The 27,304-nt window shown below is 36.5% G+C and overlaps 1 protein-coding gene across 1 annotated transcript in view; it reads left to right on the forward strand.

Moving 5' to 3' along the window:
- The window catches only part of LOC129267046 (uncharacterized), a 42,886-nt gene extending 22,055 nt beyond the window's left edge, over positions 1-20,831 (forward strand). Inside the window, exons 10-16 of the mRNA XM_064103752.1 lie at positions 1,090-1,203; positions 3,571-3,843; positions 4,368-4,667; positions 10,311-10,562; positions 11,669-11,920; positions 13,270-13,371; positions 17,029-20,831. Coding sequence (XP_063959822.1) covers positions 1,090-1,203; positions 3,571-3,843; positions 4,368-4,667; positions 10,311-10,562; positions 11,669-11,920; positions 13,270-13,371; positions 17,029-17,180 — 1,445 coding nt within the window. The 3' untranslated portion in view covers positions 17,181-20,831. The remainder of the gene's footprint in view (positions 1-1,089; positions 1,204-3,570; positions 3,844-4,367; positions 4,668-10,310; positions 10,563-11,668; positions 11,921-13,269; positions 13,372-17,028) is intronic.
- Positions 20,832-27,304: the final 6,473 nt, after the last annotated feature.

Raw genomic sequence — 27,304 nt, forward strand, 5'->3', positions numbered from 1 at the left:
AAAGTTGAGAAATGATCATTTTCAGTTACCAAAATGAAACAATGCTTGCCTATGATACATGTATTTGAAAATCGTATTTTTGTTTTCAATAAATGTTCATTTAACCGTGAAACGATGAATATTGTTGAAGAAACTCTTCCCAAAAATAACTGTCATCATATTCTATCATTTTTATAAATAGAAATGTGTAGAAAATCCAATTATAGCAAATTTGGACCTGTGTTTATTCAACCGTAAAATTTAGCCAAAAAAGTTGTATCGTCTTTTAGAAAGTACCTTTTACGATCCTTCTGACTATTTTTCATGATGAGAATGTGGAATTAGTTCCAATAAAATGAAATCAAAGTCATGATATTTGGCTTGTGACTTTTGAAAAGTTACATTTTTGCCTTCTGTCGGTCTTCACTGAAGGATGACGTAAAATACGTTCATACATTTACTCACATGGTAGCTTATAAAATTACCTACACGGCTAGCTCATGTAAAATATATTAAAAACTCGCATTGGTTCGGAAATTATTGATGTTTGTTAAAGGGGGACTTACTTTTTTGTTGTGTGTATATATTCCTGCCCATATAGGCTCCAACCAAGATTTTTTTTTTTTGGGGGGGGGGGAGTTGAGGGACATGTACCCCAACCCCCCACCTGTACTTCAGTAGATCAATGACGTAATTTTGGTCAACGTCCGTTTGACATATGTTGTGCTTCCTGGTAAAACGTTTTAAGTTTGAGGTAGGTAGCGGGTTTTCACACAGCCCGCAGAACGTATTCTAGAACACAGAAAATGTATTGAAAATGCCGATCAAATGACAATGAACAGCTAGGGGGTCCATTTGTCGAGAATAGTTGAACCGGGAAAGCACTTCAAATTGCAAAATGTTGTCCTTTGTTTCATTCACCATGTTCCGGCTCCATACGGAATTCTTGGTTGCTCATTTTCATGAAGGACATTTGACAAGGGCCATACGTTCTCAAAAGCGTTTTTTTGTGTGACTTTTTAGAACCTAATAAGAGTTACAAACCTTAATTTGCTTTATTTAATGAATGTGTGTAATTAACTCTTCTAATCAACTTTAACTATATCAAAGAGAAATCTGGAAATGACACTCCTCAGGCTCAGCAATCTGCAAACTACGAAAACCTAGCAAGAGGGACAAAGGGGATGCCAAGAATGCCTGAAACAACATCAGCAGAGAAATCTGGTAGGTGAAAATTCATCAAAACCTATACAGCTAAGAGCAATGACGTAACTACGGGAGCGGACCGCAATTAATGTGCTTTAAAAAGCGGGATGTGAGAAAGATGGGTAAGAAAGGTTTCCATGACGTTTGCTCCTATGGCAAATCTGCACGTTAAGCAAGACATGAAGCCGTAACCCTTCATATTATTCTGAATAACCCCCCCCCCCCCCTCAATCCCCCTCTAACCCCCTCTAACCCTTTGCCCTCTGAGACAGGAGTAAATACCGCAGAAGCACGTGGTAATAATAATATTATACGACTTGTATAGCGCACTTTCCATCTTGAGTAGTTGCTCAAAGCGCTTCAGAGCAGAACACCAAAGACAAATTACATATAATTCAATAATAGGTCGATGTTCGTCAAATAGCACTCTTACACGGGCATATTTTCAGGTAGCTCCTGAAGGTGGTCACTGAAGTCTGGATTTTCAAACTCTGTGGAAGATATTTCCACAGGTTAGGCCCTGCTTTAGCGAAGATTCGTTCCCCCTGATTTCCCCAAAACTGATCTGGGGAGGGCAGTCATATCGCTGTACACATGCGTGACCCCCCAAAATAACCGCGTTTAAAGGGGTGTTCTTGTCAGTTTTGGACGCATGTATTCGTGAAAACCACCGATCTTTTTAAAAAAAGGTGGTTTTGAAAGACTGGTCAATGGTCAATCTCGGGGTCAAACGTATTTAGGGTATGTATTTTTCGAAAGCTCTTTTTTAAAGACTAGGCAAACGTGTTTAGGGTATGTTTTTCCCCCAAGCTTTTTCCTCGTGGTCATATTCTGGCGACAACTTGTTTAGGGCCCAAAAATGTATAAATAAAGCCCGCAAAAAAAAACCTGTTTAGGGGGTTATTTTGCACATAAACAGAAACTCGTTTTTATCGGTGTTTGGAAATAATTTTGTTACGCATGTGTACAGCAATACATTTGAGTGCCCCCCCCCCCCCCCCCCCCAATCTCGGGGAAAAAAACTGGAATTTGTAAGAGGTAAGATGATTGGGATCGTAAAGTTCTTGAGGGTTTGTAATTATGTATCAAAGACTTATTTTAACTGGGGGAAGTTTCATTGACTATGTGAAAGATCAAAAGAAGGATTTTAAAGCGGTCCTTCAGGGGCAACCAGTGAAGAGTTTTGAATATCGGGGTGAATGTTGCTGCGCTTACTAGACGGAGTTACAATACGCACAGCCGCATTTTGCAACCTCTCCAATTTCCTCAGGTGAGATTCAAGTAATTTATAAGAAGGCTATTACCGAAATTGAATAAGAAATGAGTGAATGTACCAGTTTCTCTGTTGCTGTGCGAATGAGATATCTTCTTTTAAAGCTAATATTGTGCAATTGATAACGAACTGATCGATACACTGTATGTAGATTCATATAGGCCTAATCTTATTGGACATGGACATGTTGGAATAAAAATAACTCCAAGATTGCCACATTATTTTGACAAAGGGTTATTGACTGCGATAGAAATGGAATCAATGTCGAATTTGTTGACACTGAGCCAAAAACTAAAAAAATAACATTTTGTTTAATGTCGTTCTTTTCTATTGTTAATGATGTTTATAATACAATCTGATCTATTTTATTATGTTCTGGACCCCTAGGCAGAACAGAGTGGTAAAAATTACCACTCTGAATGGGCAATCCAGCCATTCATATGTATTCATTTTATTTTGTAATCATATCTGATGTATTTTGTTTGTATTTTGCATGGTTTTATGAATGGAAAATAAATACAATACAATACAATACATTTACTATGGTTCAGAAATAACGAGTTTGACTTAAACTAAGTAACAATGTCCATTATTCACCTTTCAAGATTTAGCAGCTTGTGTGGCACTTGTATGCTTGGGTAAAAATTAAACAAAAATCTGAAGATCATCTGCATATAAACGATATATCGTTTATATGCAGATGATATTCATATTTCACTGTAGTGAACAGAGTGACGTTAGAAAATATCTTGAAGCCCTGTTTAAAAATGGAAAACAAATTGGTCCTCCAACAGAGCCCTAGAGGACACAGCAGACCAATTGCCTGGATGAAGAGGTAACACCATTTAGAAGGACTGACTTTGAAATGAATGAAAGATAAGATTTAAGGCTTTGTAGGGCCTTGAACACGTAATCTAGTCAGAGTGTTGATTAGTAAGGCGTGGTCTACGGTGTCAAACGCGGCCAACAGATCTAGGAGTACCACCAAATAAAGAGACACGTGATAGCCATTGATAAGAAGTAACTAAGAGTGATATCACAAAAGCACGGGGAAAACAATGAGCAATGAAACTTATCCGGAATTTTCGTCTATGTATTTCATTTTCGTACAGTTACAGATATTTCCCTAGATGAACTCAAGCGTATCTGTCGTTATGGGGGAAGAGAAGCTCTTTTAGCATATTTGCCTGAGAAATTCAGTGATGAAAGATGTGAAGAACTAAAAGGAGAGAAGTTTTCCGACCACGAAATCAGCTGTTTACTGAAACAATTTATAATAAAGAGAGATGAAAACCCCCTAAGGTTTATAAAGCAGCTTGTACAGGATAAACAAACCCCAAGAAATATTCTACGACAGTATCTGCAAGAGGAAACACCCCGCTATGGTAAGGAACATTATTTGAAAAGCTTAGTTGCAAAATGGGTTTGGTCAATTTTTCATCATTTTTTTTTTGGGGGGGGGTCTCAATGTATAGGCTTTTTAGTAGCTCTAAAAAGTGAAAATCCCATTAAAAAGTGATCTAAGATGGCAAAGAAATATCACTTTCTTTCAAAAGGGGTTAGGTCCACAAAGAATCTTTATGAAGACAGGTAGATAGCTTTTATACCTAATTCTTTGTTCACATGATAGGGTAGTACATCATGACAATTTAATTTCTCATAAGAATATTGCAATAATCGTTTCTCGGAATGATCCAAGGTCATTAAATTGGACCTAACACCCTTTGTTAAAAAAACTCTTCATTTGCCTTTTTGTTATATTTTCAGTGTCCGAAAGGAGAGCGTTGTACATGCGTTACGTCACATATCATGTTCGTATTGACAATGAGAGGATCTCGATAAAATTACTTATGTCGGACTTAAAATACGATTCTTCTTTCCTTGTTCAATTTTACTCAAACTTTTCTAGCCTGTCTTCTTGCAAAAGGGAGAGATGACAAAATATTCGATGTAGAACTCGTTGAATTAGCCTATCGCCTCGTCCTATCAGACGTTTATCCCTTTGCCAAAGCACTCAACATCAGTGACGAAGAGCTTACTCGCTACAAACATAAACTTGGACCTAAAATTATACAACAAGGTACAGGAAAGTTGCTACTCGAGATGAAACATGCAGACGGATCCGCAACTGGCATTGAAGAGAGACTGGTAATGGTGAATGATTTGAAACAGGCGGGATATCTTAAAGAAGCGAAGACGATAGTGTTTGGTGAGTCACGAATTTTTATTAACTTGATTGTTAATTTCTCTCCCACCTCCCTCTCTTCTCACCATGGGCGGAAATCACAGGGGGGGCAGAGGGACGCCTCCCTGTTGCACCCACAAATGTAATAACGCCCACAAATGTAATTACACTTTACCCACAAATGTAATAACAGTTTACTCACAAATTTAATAATTTCTGCCACAAATGTAATAATGCACTTTACCCACAAATGTAATAAATTTGAAGGGGTTTTTGGCGAATCCGTTCAAACTAAAATCCTATAGTAAAGCGTTCATATAGCCATGGACCTATTTTTAAAATGTCCATGATATAGCACAAAAGTGCAAAGTCTTTTAACCAGACCCGGTTGTTTAAAAAGTTATAATGTAAGTCCAAATTTATTTTCCAGACCCGGTTATTTCAAAAATTATAATATAAGTCCAAACTACGATATGACAATGATATTCCAGTGGAATAAAAATGAGGATCGAGCTTTGTCTTCTCCAGACCCAGTTAATTAAAGCTGGTGGAATAAATGTCTTTGTTGTTGTTTCAACTTATAGGGCGCGTATTGTGAATACATTCGCTAAGAGGAAATTCAGAACCAAGCGTATTCTTTTCTCCAGACCCTGTTACTTAAAACTAAAACCCTATAGTAATGCGTTCATGTAACATAAAAGTGCAGTCTTTTTTCCATACCCGGTTGTTTCAAAAATTATAATGTAAGTCCAAAGTCTTTTTCCAGGCCAGGTTGTTTCAAAAATTATACTATAAGTCCATTCTTTTTTCCTGACCCGGTTATTTAAGAAATTATGATCTAAGTCGAAACTAAGATACCATGATGTTATTCCAGTGGAAAAGAAATGAAAATCGAGCATAGTCTTCAAACCCTGTAATTCCAAAATTATGAATAACTATTCATTAACAAAAATTTTTAAACAACCGGGAAAAAAGACTTTGGACTTATATTATCATTTTTGAAATAACCGGGTCTGGAAAAAAGACTTTGGACTTATATTATAATTTCTAAAAAACAACCGGGTTTTGAAATAAGACTATGGACTTATATCATAATTTTTTTAACAACCAGGTCTGGAAAAAAGACTTTTTTTCTTATTTTATAATTTTTTAATAACCGGGTCTGGAAAAAAAGACTTTGGACTTATATTATAATTTATTTATCAACCGGGTCTGGAAAAAAGACTTTGGACTTATATTATAAATTTTGAAACAACCGGGTCTGGAAAAGACTTTGGACTTACTTTATATTTTTTTATTAACCAGGTCTGGAAAAAAGACTTTGCACTTTTGTGCTATATCATGGACCTACTACAAAAGGTCCATCGCTATATGAACGCATTACTACAGGATTTTAGTTTAAAACGGATTCGCCAAAAATCCTTTCAAATTTATTTCATTTGTTGGTAAAGTCATTATTACATTTGTGGGCGAACAAAAATTATTACATTTGTGGGTAAAGTGCATTATTACATTTGTGGGTGAAATTATTACATTTGTGGGTAAAGTTATTACATTTGTGGGCGTTATTGCACTTGTGGGTAAAGTGTTATTACATTTGTGAACGTTATAATTCCATTTGCGGGCGATTATTACATTTGCGGGTGTAACAGTCCCCCCCTACCATTTTGGAAAATCAAACACTTTAAGCTCGCACTTCGCGCCCGCTTTAAATGTTTAGATTCCTATCCTGTTGATAATCTTTCTAAGGTGCTAAGAATGTCCAGTTTTTAGGTTGGAAAATAAAAAACTTTCAGCTCGCGCTTCACGCTCGCATTAATTGTTTAGATTCACATCCTGTTCATATTCTTTTTAAAGTGCTATGAATGTCCAGTATTTAGGTTGGAAAATCACAAATTTTCAGCTTGAGCTCGCATCTGTAATATAGTTAAATTCCTATCCTGTTCATGATTTGAAAAAATGTTACGAATTCTAGTTTTTAGGTTGGAAAATCAAAAACCTTCAGCTCGCGCTTCGCGCTAGCATTATTTTATTAGATTCCTATCCTGTTGATAATCTTTCTAAGGTGCTAAGAATGTCCAGTTTTTAGGTTGGAAAATAAAAAACTTTCAGCTCGCGCTTCACGCTCGCATTAATTGTTTAGATTCACATCCTGTTCATATTCTTTTTAAAGTGCTATGAATGTCCAGTATTTAGGTTGGAAAATCACAAATTTTCAGCTTGAGCTCGCATCTGTAATATAGTTAAATTCCTATCCTGTTCATGATTTGAAAAAATGTTACGAATTCTAGTTTTTAGGTTGGAAAATCAAAAACCTTCAGCTCGCGCTTCGCGCTAGCATTATTTTATTAGATTCCTATCCTGTTCATAATTTTCATAAAGATGTTAAGAATGTCCAGTTTTTTAGGTTGAAAAATCAAAAAATTTCAGCCCGCACTCGCATCTATTATTTAATTGAATTCCTATTCTGTTCATGATTTAGATATATATATATATATATATATATACATGTATATATATATATATATATATGTGTGTGTGTGTGTGTGTGTGTGTGTGTGTGTGTGTGGGTGTGTGGGTGTGTGGGTGTGTGTGTGTGTGTAAGTGTGAGTTTAAGTTAGTAATTCTGTAGAACATGAAAACGGAGAACTCAATTGTGTCCCCCTACCTTCAAGGAGAGATTTCCACCCATGTCTGTCACCATGCTCAATGTAATGTTATTTTACACACGCACCGGCATAAATACGGTACACCCCGCACACGCACATACACATTTCATATTAAAGTCATTATACAAATGATGCATGCACATGAGCTCATTAGGCGACCTATCCTCACGCGAGTTGAGGCACTGCTCAATCCATTGCACGAAGTCGTTAGGCTGAGTGGCTAGTGCAATGGTGTGAACACAGCCTGAACGAGAGTGGATACTCTGTAGGTCGCATAATGGACGAATGAAGACATGCATTATTTGGTTTATACAACTAATTTTCTAGATTTTAGAGAAGAGAAAAAAGATGGAAATAAGACTTATTTTGCCTTTGTCTGACAATTCGTTTTCTCTTAAAATATTATATTTCCCTGGTATATGAAAGCTGTTAATTGTTTTTGTTCTTATGTGACGCACTTTGATTAGTGGATCTGACTGCGCAATCGCTTAATTCGATGCGTGCAAACACACACACATACTCAATGAACGTATACACACATTATTCATGTTATTAGTTACCATGTTTACACTTGATCGGCTTTTGGTTCTGAACCAAAAACCGATGCAGAACCGGCTTTTGGTTTATCTTGAACTGCATTTACACGCTGTTACAGCTCGCGGTTCAGAACCGCGAGCTGATGCAAAAACCTAAAATGATACGCACACCAACAATATACATCTTAATAAAGACAACGCTGGATCCGTGCGCTTACAATTACGTCACAATGGTAAAGTTTAGGAAATGCGCACAAATTGCCGATGCAGAATCGGCTTTCAGTTTACACGTAGTAAAAAGGCCGACTCTGCATCGGCTCGCGGTTCAGAACCTACTACTTTGGTGGTGCGAAATTCCCGACCTTTCGTTTGAGGACGCGCACGCTTATTTACGACGGTAGTTGATTTTGGAAGATAATTTTTGGGCCCGTTATTATGGTTGTAAAATTCTGTCCTGCAATGCAAATTGTGTGACATGATATTTTTTTCCGTTTCGCATCTGCGACGGAAACATTCAATATGCGTTTCGTGTGCAAAATTCTGGTTGCTACTATGGTAACAGCGATTTATCCAATTTAGGACGACTTTCCAAATCCACTTTTGGTTCCTCCCAGAGCTCGAGAAGCCGCCCGGGGGCCCACTCCCATTGAATTGTGGATACCAGGCGCGAACATACGTAAAAAGGGAACAAGTGGGTAAGTACGTTACGTATAAGCCTATGTAGCGTTATAAGGGTGTCAAAAACGATGATTAAAATACTGAAAAACGGGATATATTTCCAATACTTGTAGGGTGTCACAACCCAAATACTTAAGAGATGTATTTTCATAATCTGGAAAAGACTTATTTCCCTTGTTTAGGATGCTTTTCAAAACCCCATGGTCGCACCTGGTATCCACTCATCAATGGAAGTGTACCCCCGGGAAATCCCCCATTTCTGCGGAAAGAACATACTGCCCATTACATTGTGTGCTAGAGGCATATCGTTTGCGTATAAGGAGCAGGTAAATGAAGAAAACCCCGCAAATTTAGATGTTTTTTTTTTTTCAGACGGTTTATGGCCTATTGCATGCTGTGTACATGTCAACGCATGCGAAAATGGTTCCGGCTGGAGAGGTGATCTGACTCATGGAATCAATTGCCAGGGATCCACCAATAATGCACATTAAATGCAATATCGATTCGATGGACTGTAATGATCTATATCTAAGCCTTAATTCGATAAGTTTTTCCTTACTCAATATGTACTCGATTTGTCTGAAAAAAACACTTTCTTATCCATGTCATAATCGACATTTCGCATGTCTCCAGCCAGCTGGAGTCATAGCCATGATACAGGTACAGTCCCGCCGCGAGCTCAGGCAGGCAAATGGCATGGCATGGCATGCTGTTATCATAGAGCTATTATAGCTCCATGATGGTATCGTATGAAAGAGCTTTGCACACGAAAAGCAAGATCTATAGGGCCTGTAACACAAAGCTTAGCAATGATTGTAGAACAGTTTTCTACGGTTGATTGTATTGACTGTAATGTATAATCAATCTGAAAATCGAGTCTATGATTAATCGTTAACTTTTGAGTTACCCGACTCTAAACTCGCGTTGTAGAGGATTGCGAAAGGGCCTATTGTCGGTTCTGAACTGCGAGCCGATGCAAGTTAGTCTCGTTTACACGCTATGAAAAAGCCGATGCTGCATCGGTTCAGAACCGCGAGCCGATGCAAAAGCCGATTAATTGTAAACACGGTAATTGTTACATGTACATTCTGAAGGAGAGAGCTCAACCGTGCAATGGAAAAATAAAAATGCACGGTCGTCGTGCATTGGAAAATCAAATTTGCATGCAGCACAAAATGGAATTAATATTGAATGGCTTACAACCAATGAAATTACAAGATTCTTTGTATGAGTTGTATAAGGAAACACCTCCGTACCGGCACACACAGTTATCATAAACATGTGTGCCGGTACGGCTCTAACTCTCTTTCCAATCCATTCTTTATTATTGAATGTCTCCCCCTCTTACACTTTCTCCTCGTTTTTCTACCGATTAAATTTTCAACACTACGATCGTTCGACCCCCCGCCCAAAAACTTTTAGTTCAGTTAGACCATAAAGCTATTAGCTCTATGGTTAGACTCAGCTTATCATCTACCATCATTATTTCTATAAAACAAAAACAAAGTAATTTTTACACTAACAAAAACAAAATAAGTGATTTTTTTCACAAACTAAAAAAAATAGTTATAACCTGCCTCCCTTTCATGAAATCTTTGGGGAAAACATTAAATTCGCGCTTTTCCATATAGATAAATCGCAAAGAACAGTCTTTTTTACAGATTCCATCTACAATGATGTCACCCCATGATATCACTTGCGAAATCTACCGCTGACAGTAAATTGACAATTGCATTTATTAACAGGCGTTTCTTTTTTACTCTATTCCTATTTTCATTTGAAAGGATTTGAAATCAGCCTAGCAGATCAAGCAAAAATAGAGGAGAAGCGAATCGATCCTGCGAAATTGGCAAAGGAGCTCGGTGTTTCTGATGATGCCAAGCCAATGGATCCTGATGAAAGAGAAGAGAGCTGTCAATCTGTACTTCAAAGATGGAGAAACATTGTCCGTCCTACATCATTCAATCATCGCATAGTTTTGGCTGATGCTCTTCACAATCTCGGCGAGAAGGAACTTGCACTCGATATTATCTCAGGTAACAGAGAATCAAAATCATGATTATGTGTTTTTACTCATTATTTGCTTATTCTTAATTGAGATGTTAACGGTTGAATTCCCTGAAGTGTATCACCAAAATAGCCCCCTTAAAATGAGAGAACTCAGTTATACATTGATAAAAAAGTTTGACTCATGTCATAGTCATTATTGTTATGATTAGATTACCCTATAGATGAATGCCACTTGTAACGATTTCAAAGTGAGTTCGTACAGAAATCTATCAAATAAGAAAATTATGAAAAAGTAATGTTGTAGAAATAGTGTGATTGTTGATAAATTTGGAAAATATGCACAAGATTCGAGCGATGTGCTTATCTGTTTTGGGCGATTTACAGTGCCTTTTCTCCGGCTTTGCTTTCATGATTTGACAAAGTTCAGTTCAATATACTTTAATAAATCTAGATGATATCGTAGATGATATTGAGACCTATATTTTAGTTTTACAGACCTTCTTGTGAAATCAGTGTTTACTGGAAATGCGTTCTTTCATCCTTAATTCAGGAAAGAACGAACAATTCTCTTTCATATAAACCATAATTCTCACTACGTATTTCTTTCTGTCTTTTACTATAAATATTTCTTTCTTTCTAACGTATTCCTCTTTATTCTAAGGCAATTTAGTGGATTTGTATTTTCATATTTGACATATTTGTTCACACTCTTACTAATTGACTTTTTTGATTATTTCTTGTTTGTTACTTATAGCAAGGAGATGTCACTTCAGAGACATGATAGAGGTGATATCTCCTTTCGTATAACGAGCCCTACTCCCTTACCATTTCCTTCAAGTGCAATATTCTGTTGTATTGTAACTTTGAATAACGTAAATTTTTACTGTTTTTAATAACTGTTTAAACAGCAAAATGAATAAAAATGATTAAATATAGGACTTGTATTGAACATGTTGACATTAGCCATTTGTTCCATTGTCTGCAAAGAAATCAGTGTATTCAGGTAATGAATTAAACAGTCCGTTAATGCATTAATTACTCAAATCATCGATAAATAAATGAATCAATAACTCACTCAATCACTCGTAATAAAGGCATTTTTTAAACCACTATTCTCATTTTTCTTGGTCAGGAAAGTTTCGGAAGAACGTCATAAACAGCCGAGTATCAAAAATGCTAGCACAAACCATTTCAGACGGAGAAGTGGATAAACTGGCTTTAGTCCTTGGCAAGAAGTTGAAAAAAGATCTAACCCCTTATGATGTTATAAACGCCTGGGTGACTGAAAATAAGTATTTCGGGTTTCTTCAGAAGAGTCCAATAACATTGAGCAACGAACTTCTCAAAGCAGGATTCTATCCATTTGCTCATGAGATTATGACAGGTAAATTTAAAATCATCTCGTGGAATTTTAATTGAATGTCAGGGACCATGAATGCTTTTAAATGTTACAAGGGGGTGCGAGATGAACAATCATAAAATGACAAATTGTCTGTTGTTTTCGTACGTTTTGGGGGAATGTCTACCCCAAAAAAGTGCACGGGCGAGGGCTGGAGCCCTTTGCAGCTCAACCCCCGTTTCAGCTGCCGTGAGCGTTATTGAACTTTTGCGACGTTTAGTGAAAAACGGTTATATGCACGTCGTCATGACTATACGCTAATGATGTCATGTTCCCACACAGCAAAAAGTGTGGTGTTAACCAGTGTACATAGAGGACCACACCAATTATTTTACACCGGTGTTAAATTGGTGGTGTTAGTTTTACACATATAGGTGTTATTACAACACCTATGGTTGTTACATTTACACTCTTCAGTGTTATGTTCAATCTCTAGGGTGCTATTTTAACACCTCAAGGTGTGGTCCTCTATTAACACCAATTGGTGTCAGTTTTAACACCACAGTTTTTACAGTGCACTCTACCTTATGTTATCACATGATATCATATTAATTTCATATTTCTATACATTTTTGAATGATATTTCTCCATTATAATGAACTATGTTAAAGCAATGAATAATTCAATACCGAATGCATTAGATGCTTGTCCAATCTTTTTAATTATCGGAGGAAAAAATATTACATGTAAATATACTATCATAAAATAAAATACCAAAGAACACATTGGGTTTTGGGTTTTTACATGAGTATAAAAGCAAATGTAAAATGAAGATCGTCCTGAAAAGTCATTCACTAATTGTTGAGATGTCAATAATATTAGCTGGAATTAGTTTTTTTACAAACTCAGAATATGTTACAGAAGCAATCCAAAATGTGCTTTTAACACCAACACCAGACTTAAAAATCACCCATAAAATATTCATTATTTCACCAAATAATGAAAATCTTTAAAATGGCATAACCTTCTTCTCCTTGTCCGATTTACAATGTTTTGTTTATTTCTTTTTTCTTTATCAATCAAATCGCATTATGATTCACCTTGGAGTACTTCTTAAACGCAAATAATTTTATTACAAATAGACATTCTGATTATACCAGCTCTTCAAATACATAAATAAACTATGCCATTTTTCATTGACTGTTCATTTAAATTATTTAATTATTCTAAAATACTTTTACAGTAACGCGCACAAAAATAAAACAAAACACGGAAGAAGAAACTGAAAATCAAGATCCAAACAGTTATTTCCTAATGACACGACGAGAAAGATGATGGGGCTGAAAGGCCGAACTTGATATTTTTACTTTAATCTGATATTATAATCCTTATAGGTGGATGGAAAGGAAAGGAAGTGATAAGAGTAGAAACTCTGGCAGTAGAGGCCGGGGATGAGAAGAATGACGACAGCATGAGTTGTGATCAGGAAGATCAAGGTATACGTGAATTGATTTACATCATTTTCTCTTTATATTCAGGGATGATAAATTAATTCTTATGTGAGCAGCCGATTTAAAAAATTCTTAAACCAAGATAAAACATGTGTACAAGGGCATTTATTAGAACTAACAAACCCTGAAAACAACCATTATTGAGAAAGAAAAGCTAAAACTACAAGGCAAACCCCGATTTTGTAAATAGGCGTCTACTAGACACCTAAATAGTACACATAAGTGTATGGGATGACATTAAGGTGGTGTTTCCGGTCATTTTATATTTCAATTTTTGAAGCACTAAATAATTATTTTCGAATGCAATTTTTTCTGGGCTTCATTTTTGTAACATATGAAAGACACTGGTGACATGTGCGACATTCTAACTCAGATTTTTTAAAATTCAAACCAATGTTAAACAATCACTTTAAACGGAAAATTGTGTAAACTTTACTTAGGAATGAAACTGGCTCTATGTTTGTAAACAGATCTGGATTGAGATGGCAGAGTATGTCAAAATGCAGTATTGCTAATGGATTTCATTGCTGGCTTTGTCTTACAAATAGTTCTGATTGATCTGTCCAGTCACACCTATGGCAAGCCAGTATCGCCCACATTTACAATGCATATCTGTTAAAATATCTTATAGCTGGGAATGATAGTATTGCATGCATACTAATATATGTGTTTTTGTATATCTTAATTAACAGACAATGTCAAATTTCAATTAGATGGGAAATATGACATTGTTGGATTTCCATAGTCAAAATTGAGTGGATCAAATATAATTCTTTGTCAGACGAGGCCCAGATATTTACTTCTTTTTTTTTCCGGCATCTATAGTGGTTTTTTTTTGGCAAATGAAAATATAATTGTAAATTATGTCATAATTTTACAGCATGAAACAAAGAAGAGAACTGAAAAGTAATACCTTAAGATCGGAATCAGGAAGCCAATTTGAATCCAACTTAATTTATTGCCAAACGCTCATGTATACATTCAGAATTATATAACTACAGTAGACTAATGAGGCCGGAGTTGATAATTTTTTTGCATTTGTATTTCATTGGCGAGGAAAAAAGAGGAAAAAAAAGAAAAAAAGAAAAAGGGTTAAAGAAGACGAAAAAAGAGAAAGACAAGTGAAAAATATAAAGTGAGGGGAAGACATGGAAAATAAAAAATTATTTCATGTCACTACATAAAATTTTGGATCGCGATGTTGTGAGTTCGAATACCTACTCTGCCATTGTCTCCACTTTGATAAAAAGGCCCGAGAGTTATATCTGTCGTCCATAAGGTCAGTCACTATGACTGATTCGGGAGTTACCATAAACAGGAACAGAAATTTTCGCTCGCGCTTCGCGCTCGCATTGCATGTTCATCGGGATAGGCTAATTTGGAGCTCGAAATTTCAAGTTTTGAAGTCAATACTTTGGATAAAGTGTATCTAGAGCGCTGAGTCATAATAGCGCGCACGGAGCTGCGCTATGCCGACAATGTAAACCGGCCGCCATTATTAAACATGGCAAATGTGCCCTTTGCCGCCTTATAGTAACGATGCCGGGTAAAAATCAGGCAGAAGGATAGGCTCGGTGTAAAGATGGCAGATGTAAAAATGGCAGAGGTAAAATTGGCAAAGGTAAAAATGGCAGAGGTAAAAATGGCAGGAGGTGACAATGGCAGAGTAAAAGTGAAAGATCATGACATGCTACATCAGCAAGGAAAAGATAGAGCCTTTCCAGTTAATATCAGTCATAATTATTGACCTTGAATGGACTCCTATCGACAAAATGAGTATAATTATGAACTGATTTTTGTTTTGTTTTCATTTAGGTCTATACTTTATCGTTGATATGATTAAACTCAAACATTTTCATGCCAAAATGATTTCTATTAGTGAGTGATGAAAGGATTTATCTTGGCTAGTCCGTATAGTAAAACAGCACTTCAACACATACATACCAAACGAATTGTAATGTAAACACTACACTGAAATAGACGAGTTCGGGATTTCTTTGAACCACTTACATAACTTGGATAACATAAAAATAACAAAATGTTCTGTAATAAAAGTAATTTTTCATATTTCAATATCACAATGGATCCGAATAGATATTGATATGATACGTATATAGTTTAATGTATGATATAATAATAGCAACTAGTGTTTCAGAGTAATACCTTATTGCAACTAGTCCAAATGGATATCAGGGTAGCGTTTCATGAAAGAATTTGTCCCCAGGTTCCTTAACTAGTTTCTATGGTAACGGTTGACTCGTGAATTTTGAAATGTGTAGCCAATCAGGGATTTGAATTTATAGGCGTTTCTTAGGTACCGTTCTATCGACCCCTGTTTTGAAGGGGAAATTCACCATGACAAAAGGTTTACTGTGAAAATAGCAGAAAAAATATAATGGTAAAGGCTTGCGGAAACCCCATCAGAGATTAAGAAAGTTATTGGAAGTTTGAGTTTTTGATCTGTGATCTTGTGAAGTCTAAAAATGCCAAATTCTTCTAGATGCGCAATTCTTAACATGCTTGAGAACATCATCCATTTTGGGTTAACTTTGAAGCTCATATTCCAAAAATTCAAGCACATGGACCCATGTTAATTTTTGCATATTTGGAATAATCAGGTGCTAAAGTATCTACGTGCGCGCAAAGTATGATGAAAATGACATGAATTTTCAAAGTTCGGGAGCAGGAATATGGAACCATTCGCATTTTAGACGGTAGCATCAGACTTTTGCACGTTTTAAGGGCATTTTGGGCTGTTTTAAGCCAACTCGCAATACTTTGGATAAAACGAGCATATGGACCCCATACTTTAAATGTCTTAACTTCTTCAAAATATATTCCTCTACAAATCTAGAGAGTATGATGAAAATGACATGGATTTTGAATGTTTGGGAACAGAAATAAGGAACTATTCGTATTTTAGACATTTTGGGCGGTATTAGACTTTTGGACATTTTAGGTGCATTATAAACTGTTTTAAGCCAACTCGCAACACTTTAGACACTGATAGATTGATAACGAGCACATGGACCCCATATTTTTAACATTTTAACGTCTTCAGAATTCCTCTACAAATCTAGAGAGTATGATGAAAATGACATTGATTTTGAATGTTTGGGGCAAAAGTACGGAACCATTCGCATTTTAGATGGCATATAATTAAATCTAATAATTTTCACGGAATATCATATCAAAATCTTTCACGAAATTTGAATTTTGTAATGAACAAATCGAAATTTTTGCTCGCTCGCAACTTTTTATAAATTCTACATGATATGCAATATCTGGCCCCTCATAAATTTTCGATCATTACGCCACTGATAACAACTCAAGGCACATTACGTTGTAGTTATAAACTGTAATAATGATTTCTTTTTTGTGGGGGGGGGGGGCGCTGAATTTAAGAAAGGTTTTATTTAATAGTGGGTGTATGTGGACCTTAGATATTAGGATAACATTTTTCATGCCCGGTCAGCTCAATAGGATGCACCCGCTATAGTTGATTTCAACTGGATTTAGGATGTTTGTATATTATGTGATCATTCGGCAAATGAGATAATAGCAATATTGATAATAATGACATCCCAATCTGACATCAAAATATATTGCCCCCATTTAAACTTTATGGTTTTCATTCAACAGGTGATGAACAAAAAGAAACAGACGATAACGGGATAAAGGAGAATTCGGAACAATCTCTCTCGTATTCGGAATCGCTAGACCCATTCGGAGACCCAGATGATGAATTGTTTGCCTGCTGGGAGGCCAGAGCAAATTTCAATTTTAACTATTAAATTTGACAGATGTTGGACATGTTGGATGACCAGGTAGATGCTCCGAAACTGGAAGGGCAGAGCATTGCCCTTTAGCACTGTGACCACGTGGTATACTTAGCTTGGTGTAGCCTTTAATCGGTCGTTAGCGTGTTGTCACACCGGTAAGCAGAACGGATTCAAGAACAAGGTAAATGTATTGAAAACGCCCGTCAAATGATAATGAACAACTGGGATGTCTTCGTCGAAATTGATGAACCGGAACAGCAATTCTTCTCTAAGTTTCAGATCTGACGAAAGATGGCAAATCTGTCGCTTGACATGTCCAGGACGAAACGGCTGTTTTGATTCACCAATTTTCGACAACATCTTGATGGTTTCTCTTTGTTATGAAGGGCATTTGACAGTATATTTTTTTTTAATCTTCTTGGAAGCGTTCTGTTTCGTCTTGTGAAAACTCTATAATGTTATTTTTAGCAGCACGTCGAGAAAGTGAGGTGTATGACAACATCCTTCCGAATTACTGACAAATTCATCCTGGCATGCCTGGGGAGCCAGTGCATGAACACTTACGGCACTTGCACTGCGCATTGCTGTTCTGCTGCAGAATGCCATGATGTTCTTGTCAGTCAAGCTGAATGTGGGGAATCTACCGTACTTCATCGGCCTACAGACTTTCCTATATACGGAATAAATGCGATATGACCCTGCCTGGCAGAGATCCCAAATTAAACCAGAGAAAGGTTGGCTAAGGTCAACGAAAATAGATAATCTGTCCTTTATCAGGCATTCGGACCTTTCGCATCTACTACGGAAACACTCTCTAAAACGCACCAGTTCCTTTGAAAATGCAAGTCAAATCACAATGGAGAGCTGAGGGACGTTTGCCGAAAGATGGCAGACGGGGACAGGATGGGAATCCCTTGACGCTGGAGCGACATTATTTGCTATTGTTCGTCCGATGCAAATCTTCTAATGATCTGCTGCTCCAGTTCACCGATTGTCTACAAAAGCCTCTCACCTCTTCATTGTGATTTTATTTTCCATTTTCAAAGGAGTCGATGCGTTGTAGAGAGTATCCCCGTAGTAAATGCGAAAAGTCACTTTTGCCCTTCCTTATATACGTAGATCAGTAAATGGCAGCCTGTTGCGACATGCAACCGAATGAAAAATATAAATCTAGGTTTTGTTTACAGGTGCCGCTTTTCCTACGGCGGCGGTGGCGTCAACATAAAAAAATGACATCATAACTTAAAGTAGTATATGGGCCTAGTTCATGAAACTTACACAATAAGGATAATGACGTATTACTAAACATTCTGCCAGAGTTTCAGATCAAATGACCAAGGTCAAAGGTCATTTAGGTTTAATGAACTTTGAACACGTTAGGGGAATTTGTTTAATTTCCATCGTAACTTTAACTTTTTTATTGAACTAGTGACGTGGACAGAGTAATCAAGTATCACTGAACATCCTTTGCGAGTTTCAGGTCACATGACCAAGGTCATTTAGGGTCAATGAACTTTAGCAATGGTCTAGGTATTTGTTCAATTGCCATTACAACTTTGAAATTTTATGAATCTAGTTCATACAAATTAGACATAAGAGTACTCAAGTATCACTTAACATCCTGTGCGAGTTTCAAGTCACATGACTAAGGCCAAAGGTTATTTAGGGTCAGTGAACTTTGGTCATGTTGGTGATATTTGCTGAAATGGCATCATTACTTAGAAAGTCTATAAGTTCTAGTTCATGAAACATAGACATAAGGGTAATCAAGTATGAATGATTATTTCACACACATCTTAGATCACATGATCACGGTCAAAGGTCATTTTTGGTCATTTGACATACTATTTTATTATCATATGAATGTTTTCTTTTGTGAATAATTATTCAATAAATGTTTTCAAAGTCATTACTGATGCTATATCGAATCGCGTAATGCAGGCGAGACTGCTAGACGTGTCCTTGTCCAAACCCTTGCAAAACTTCCTTATGTGACTATGGGGGTGTTGCAAGAAAATATTTGCAATCAATTGCAAATATTCGGTTGCAATTTTACAACAGATAGATCAACGTTAGCTGTAGCAAATCAGATTAAACTTCTTGTTTCAAGGAGCAAATTAGCAATCAATCACTAATTTGCAATTAACTGCAAGACATATAATTGATTTAGGGACCAAAAATTGACTTGCAATTGATCGCAAGTTTCTTGCAACACCCCATATGATTGATATGTGTAAGTTACGCACAGTGTATAAATGTTAACCTTATCTTTGGTTCTTCTGGGGTCCGGTGCAGAAAGAGTTGCGTTTAAACGCAAGTCAAAAAATCAATCGCAAGTCCCAAATGCGCGCTGTTGATTGGTTGAAAATCAAGTTGCGCATGATTTTTTGATTTTTACATTTTTAGATTGACCGCAACTCTTTCTGTAACGGGCCCCTGCTTTGTTTGTTTGTCGGGTTTTTTTGTATGTGTCCGATCTCCTTGAATGCTAATTTCATAATTCTTTTAAAGGAACCTTCAGACTTTGCAAGTTCTGTTTTTTATGCAAGTTCCTTCATTTTTTAAGTTTGTATATATTGCCATTGTCATAATCTTCTATATTCTGTATGATAATCTAATGTATCAACTTTTTTGTATTATGTTGATATATATTTTGTGAAGTATGAGAATAATTTCAAATCGGAATAATGCCGAAACCATCGTCATGACAAGCTGCGTAAAAATAACAGCTACATGTACTCCTTGGCTACAAGCTACATACATGACATAGGAAACATGCAAGTTTTGCACAGAAATGGGCATATACAAATTCCACATGAAAAGTAGTGATGACTGATGACAGCATTAATTTGACTGTTCAATTCTACAAACCATGTCACATCTCCCCATGCCCTAACCTCGGCGCTCAGTGCATTTCAAGGACTTGTTCCAGCTGGGTACCCCTCACCTCACCTGAGTTGAGTTAAGCACAATGTGGGTAAATTCCTTGCCGAAGAAAAACACGCCATTGCTGGGATTCGACCCGCCCCCCCCCCCCCCTCGAATTGAAAAGCGAGAGTCGTAACCGCTAAACCACGACATCCCCACATACCGTAATACCATAATTATACCGTATTTTATTATACCGAAATGAATGAAAAAAAAAACGAATATTAGACCAAGTGGTTATGAGACGAGGTGATGATTGAACCAAATGGTTGCTAGACAAAATGTTGATGGACAGAATGGCATTAGACTAAATGAAGGTCGACCATGTGGTGAGTGGACGAGTTGGCAGTGGACGAATTGGCAATTTACCGTGATTACTGACCACTTTAATTCATGTCGCTCCCAACTTGCTATGTTGTATATACTGTTGAGATTATTGAAATTATTTTTATTTCTGCCATTTTTATATAATTTCTTATCTGGCTTCTTCCACCTCATTCACACTCTCCCTCTGTACAGTTTATTACTATGTTGATTGAATTTGTTTACTATGTTCTGTAGAAATGCTGTTTTTATTTGTTTACTATATTGTACATACAATCCTTTGTTTGGGTAAATATCTACATGTTATTTCTCAAGCATTATCCTGTCCATGCTTACTCATGGTTAGTTCGATATTCAATGCTTGGGAAGTCAAAGATGTAGAATGAAGGAATCCATCGAAGTGTTGAGGCCAAAAAAAAAACCTCTATAAAATCTACCTAAAATGTAACGGGCATGTACTACTTATCTAGATAATTTGCCATCGTGAGATACTCAAGCGCGCAAAAAGCAGCGCGCTTTATTTTATTTTCCATATTCGTGAGCGTGTTGTTCTTACGGTTGGTATAATTGTGTCATCAGCGGTGTACTTTTGCTGTAGCTTCAACATCGCGTGTACGGCAGCATAATCCAGTATTTTCATATCGATGATAATTTGCAACAGGGTATTCGCCCCGGGGGGGGGGGGGGGCTTCCATTGACGAGTGGATACCATGCGCGACCATGGGGTCTCAAAAACGTATTGGCGTGTGAAACCCTACCCTTAACAATTATTGGAAACAAAACGATACTCTTGGCAAGTATTCCCTGAAATGAACCCCCAAGCAAGAACAGCGATATTTTATTGTTGTGCCACGGGTCCGTCGCAGAATGGGCCAGAATGGGCCAGAATGAGTTGAAAGTGCGCCAAAATTATATTCCGTATTAGATTTTTATTTTAACATGTTGATAATGGGTAATTTGGGGCGTAGAATCGACTGAACATAATTTAAAGCCGATATGACGTCACCTTGATACCAAATTTTGATTGGCTATTTAAAACCTAGCTGTGAAAAGACAAATTACGCTAAACAATGTGTAGTATATAAACTTTGTGTTATGTGCTACTTTAAGATTGACCAGTGTGAATGTTGGTTTATGCTTCTCACATTCCTAAAAAGTGTGTATGAGATGCCGAAAATAATTTTATGGCATCAAAACGATAATTAATTAGATTTATATTAAAAAAAATCTTTAAAATCTGAAACTATCAACCGTGCTGTATCGAGTTGTGTTGACTTGTGAAAAACACAGAGTATGTAACACCACGAATGTATCACTATGATGAGTGTTTTTGGCTGAAATTATTCTACAAGTAAGTTTTACCTCTGGGGGAGTTGTGGATATAGCCCTTTTTTGCGTTGGCAACCTTTATTTTGTTTACATTATGCTCGGAATTCATGAAATTTTCATGGAATGGAAGGGGAATCGTCCTCGCTGTGCAAAAGCGAACGGCAATGTACACCCATACGGTGCGCTACGATGACTGCGCGGTATAAAAATGGGTGTTGTGTCAGGTAAAATCGGCTCTAACATGAAAACGGGCAAAAACGGGCAGCAAAATTTGGTATCGATTTAAAGCTTAGACATCGGGAAAAATGATGCTTATAGAATTTAGACGGAAATCCACGGAAATCTAAACGTTTCTAATGTAAATTAAAAAACATGGATTTCAGCCTTTCGATGAATAATCATCCTATTAACCACCTGAAATGTGTCTTTTATCTACTTTGAACCCTTTCACACTAAAAATTAATATATCAGGATTATGTGGGAGCCCTTTCAGATTCCTACATGAAAAACCTCCTGTGAAATGGCCCGTTTTTCAACTAGGTTGTCATATACGCGACATTTCGCAAAATGTCACATTTTACGATTTGGGGTAGGTAATTAACAACCTTTATGCAAATTCCAGAATGAAATATTTTGCTGAAGTATTCTTCAAAGTGTTGTCTTTCAGCTGGGCATGACAAAAATTAAAAATCTGAAATTGCCAAAAAATTTTGGCGCACTTTTGTTTCACCCCGGCCCACTGTGCGTCGGTTTTACAAGGCTTAACACATCATTTGCTTTAGTACGGCCCCACCTCGCTTCCACATCTCGCGCAAATCAGACTCTAAACACGCAGTGTACGTTGGGGCAAATATATGACATTCTTTATAACAAAAAACATTTTTTGTATTATCATCCACGCAAATTTGACCCTAATCACGTAAATTTCCTAGCACAATAGATACCTTTTTTCATTATTTTTGTGTTTTTGACACCTTTATCACTATACCTACGTGACGTGCCCTATCTTGAAAAAGACATCTTTTTTTATGTGCTTTTTTGGTCGCGCATGGTATCCACTCGTCAATGTAAGTGCCCCCCTCCCCGGTATTTGCTCACTGAAAGAGCTAATCTAATCTCTAGTCACAATCATTCTCAGAGTGATACTTGCTGGGACCAATCCCTTCGGAGTGAACTGAACTCCTCGCGGAATGAATTGTGTATATCTTTAGACATTTTCACAGAAATTGGTAAAATTATCTGCCAAAAGATGCATTATGTCACCCAGGGGCGTAGACAACGGGGGGGGGGCTGAGGGGGATGCATCCCCCCCACCTCACAAGGTGGGGGGATGGCATGTACAATCATCCCCCCAGGTTTTGGGAATGATATTTGGTTACTTAATAAGTCATAATGATGATAATAATAGTAATAATAATGATAACAATTATAATATTAATAATAATAATAATTATGATGATGATAATAATAATCCTCATCATTATTGTAATTGTGTTTATTGTTATTAGCCGCATTCACAAGGTGTAAGCCAATTCAGACGGTGAAAAAGAAAATCGTACAAGTATTTTGTGGTTATCTTGTGGTTTGGAAATCACAAGATAACCACATAAGTTTGAAATGTTTAAAGAAGTTTGTTTCATGTAAAGCGCAGTGTGAATTTACCCTGTCTTGAAATGCGAGATAAAAGGAACCTATTAGTATTTAATAGCATTATTATTGGTATTAGTATTATTTTTTATTTGTATTATTATTATCATTATTATTATTATTATTATTATTATTACTATTATAAGACTGAGATCAAATAGAAGTAAATAATGCCCTAATTTGAAACGATGCAATGCCGTTATGGTTCCGATTTCTTCACAAACTTACAAAGCAGTATTGTTACTCCATGGATCATAGTGATACTGTTTATGTTTTTGTATCTGTATGTTAATGAGCCGCCAGCCAATAACCATCTATGGATACTATGCCTGTTTCTTTGAGGTAAAAAAAGCATAGTATGTACGTATTCATTATGCTTTATAATGAACAGACATATTGTTATTTGTTTGTTGTTAATGTGTTCTATTCACAAATGGCCACAGAGGCTGTTTTCATTCATAACCACATACCCATATCAAGACAACAAAGACTATACCTGCGTGTACACAGTTGACATTGGTTTTTTTTTGAAGAGGTGTAACAGCAAAATTCACAGAGATAAATAAATACGTAGTGTGGTTCAATATGCAATACTATGTGTCAGTCCATTCTGTATTCGTATGCCACGGTGTGTAGATCTTGTCGATGTATGTCTGTCCATTCAAGGCGTAGTATGTGTGTGGTGCGCGCACCCGTGTGTGTGTGTGTGAGTATTGTGTGTGTGCGTGCGCGCTTGTGTGTGTTATTTTACCTCATTAAATATGCATCAGATTGCACGATTTCAAGTTCAAAATTGCAAAAGCTCCCTACCGTGGGACGGGGGACACCCCCCTCCCACACCCTCCCCCCGCTCGGTCGCTTCGCTCCCTCGCTCGGGCGCTTCGCGCCCTCACTAGCCTTGGCAGCCCAGTCATCCCCCCCATGTGTACGAACCTGTCTACGCCACTGATCTCACCCCAAGAAGAATACGATTGGGAACTAGTTCTTTGCATAAAAAGTGATTTCACGCAACCAGTGGAGTTGAATACTTATTTCCGACATGATGTATTATGTAAATATCAGAATTGTTTCGTTTTGTAATGTAATTTGCCAATGATTAAAATCAGAGTGGTATTCAGTTCAATGGCAGCTTGCAGTGTAAAGAGCGCAATGAAATCAAGCCTTGTTACCGCGTACATGCTCGAAATTGGTTGTACTCGGGGAACAATGGTACATGGCTCAACAGCCAATAATAATGAGGGTTCTCATGGTTATCATAATCATAGTAGGGTGTGTAAGCATAATTTTTTTCACCATTATATTCTTAAAACACAAATTTATATAGTATTTTTTTGTAGATTTTGAAAATACATGTATAATGTTTGATTGGAGTTTTATAGGAAACATACAGTTTCCTATTATACTACCCGTAGAAATATTTATACATTAAAAAAAATCTTTATACAGGATAAGCATGTTCAGATAACATATATTCACTGTTTCTCAACGTATTGATTAATTATTGACATATTATTCAATATGTGAGATATGTCTTATCATTTCATGTCACACAATGTGTCACACAATGACATTTATATTACGAAAATCTCTAGTGGAAAGAGGTTTCAATATTTGTATGATTGATATGTATTTTTTCAACCTCATCATTGTTTTATGTAACATACACAGCAAAAACTGTGGTGTTAACTGGTGTACATAGAGGACCACACCAGTTTTTTTTTACACCGGTGTTGAATGAGTGGTGTTAGTTTTACACCCATAGGTGTTATTACAACACCTTTGGTTGTTACATTTACACTCTCTGGTGTTATGTTCAATCTCTAGGGTGTAATTTTAACACCTCAGGATGTGGTCCTCTATTAACACCAACTGGTGTCAATTTTAACACCACAGTTTTTACAGTGTATAAACAGAAGGCTACGAAATAGATGTCAACAGATATAGCATGCTATACGTGTGCGACACATTTCGTATAAGGACTATATTTTTAAGTGTTCATGATTCATGATGTCGAAACACTGCACGATAAAAAAAATGATAGAGCCCCCATTTCAGTCTTTCGTGTGAAAAAATCCTTTGTTCAGCGTTGTTTCAACAACATTTGCCTAAAGTCCATGCTGGTTTAAAGTGATTAATAATATGAAATTTTGAATTCAGCGAATTCTTATTACAAGAGTTAATTAAACATACTGCGATCATATCTCGAAGATATTAGGGGCATCAATGTTGTGACATTGAATGCGACTTTAGATGGAAGACAATGTGTGTTTCGGTTATTCAGTGTCAGTTAAGTCTTTGTTGTGAATTTACGTAAATAGCTTTGTATGTTTTTCTTTTATGAGGCAAGATGGTAATTTACTCACTTTTAGTATGAACATTTATTTTTAACAGATATTGTACTTTATTTTTGGACGATCATGTTGATAATACTATTGTACTTAATAGAATACTGCAAAATTTGAATTTGGGTTGTTTTTACTGCGTTTTAAATGGACACACTTTGAACGTGGGCCTATATATGTATACACATATAAGGAGAGGTTCTGGAAAACGCTATGGTATTGTAAGTTCACCGTCTTGTTGGAATACAGATAATTATATCATGCATTTTTTTAATGCTTATAAAAGTGCAGATATATATATATATATTCCTGACGTATTTCTGTCATTTACATACTTCTTAATTGTGCCTAATGGCCCGTATTCGGAACTCTCGTATATTGCGAATTCTGGTCTGAGGTTGCACTTAGACTATGGATAGCCACTTGTGTCACAAATCTCTACCACGTCAGGTTCAATTAACTAGATCATTTTTCACTCGAGTAATTAATGTCTTAGAATAATGACTAAAATAGTTTTGTTTATCATTAAATCGTGGGGAGGAAGCATAGTAAACACAATATACATGTAAATACGATGCAAAGTTTATGCATTTTGGGCTTCCAATAATTAGCACAAAGCTAACCCGTGACCTAAGATAAACTGGACTTTGGAACACGGGCCGATGTGTTTGGATTGCATGTGAAGAACTGGTATTTTTGCTCCATATTTTCAGAGCTAATTTTTATGGTGATGCATGTTCCAAGGAGACATTTGATGAACTGGTAATCAAGCGATACATATGTTATGATAGTGAAATGATCGCAATTCATTCTCTTTTTTATTTGGCCCATGAAAACAGTTGAATTTCCTGTATTAAACACACATACAGCTAAATAATAATGGCGTAAAAAAATGTTTTATCGTCTATGCATGAGGATATTGTAGGGTTTGTGTGCGTGTGCGTGGGTGTTTTTTCGCCATGACAAAAACCACATACAAACAAGTATTTCGCAACAGCACCAAATTCCCCGTCGGGAATACCCAGAAACAAAAGGAAATAAAAAAAAAACAAATGTCGTTACACAGTACGATTTATTTATAGTTTATTCCATGGATAGTTTTATTAAAAAAAGAAAAAATCGACAATGATTTGACATGAGAGTAGGCATGAAAAAATGAGAAAAGGGAGTAAATCATGGTTACCAACATGCATTGAATGATGAGATCGGATTCGCCCGCTGAATTCATCCAGCTGAACAGCATCAGACTTTGGGGTCGTTTAGAGGGTATTGTTCTCTTTTAAGATGAGCGGGAGCAGACAAGGAACGATTGACAGGAACGTCTTAGCTTCCTCTCTTAAAATCATTATGTATATTTTGGATGAATTTAAGGTTTTTTCAGGGCTTTGCATTAATCGAAATAAATCTGAAATTGTGGCACTTGGTTATTATAAAGCACATCCTCCAGACATATCCTTTTCCGGATTAAGATTTTCTAATGGCCCATTTAGATTATTGGGAGTATATTTTTCACCTGACTCAAAAGACATATTTGAATTGAATTTTATTCCAAAGCTTAATGAAATA

The sequence above is a fragment of the Lytechinus pictus genome, chromosome 8 (assembly GCF_037042905.1).
Source record: "Lytechinus pictus isolate F3 Inbred chromosome 8, Lp3.0, whole genome shotgun sequence".
NCBI classification, from domain to species: domain Eukaryota; kingdom Metazoa; phylum Echinodermata; class Echinoidea; order Temnopleuroida; family Toxopneustidae; genus Lytechinus; species Lytechinus pictus.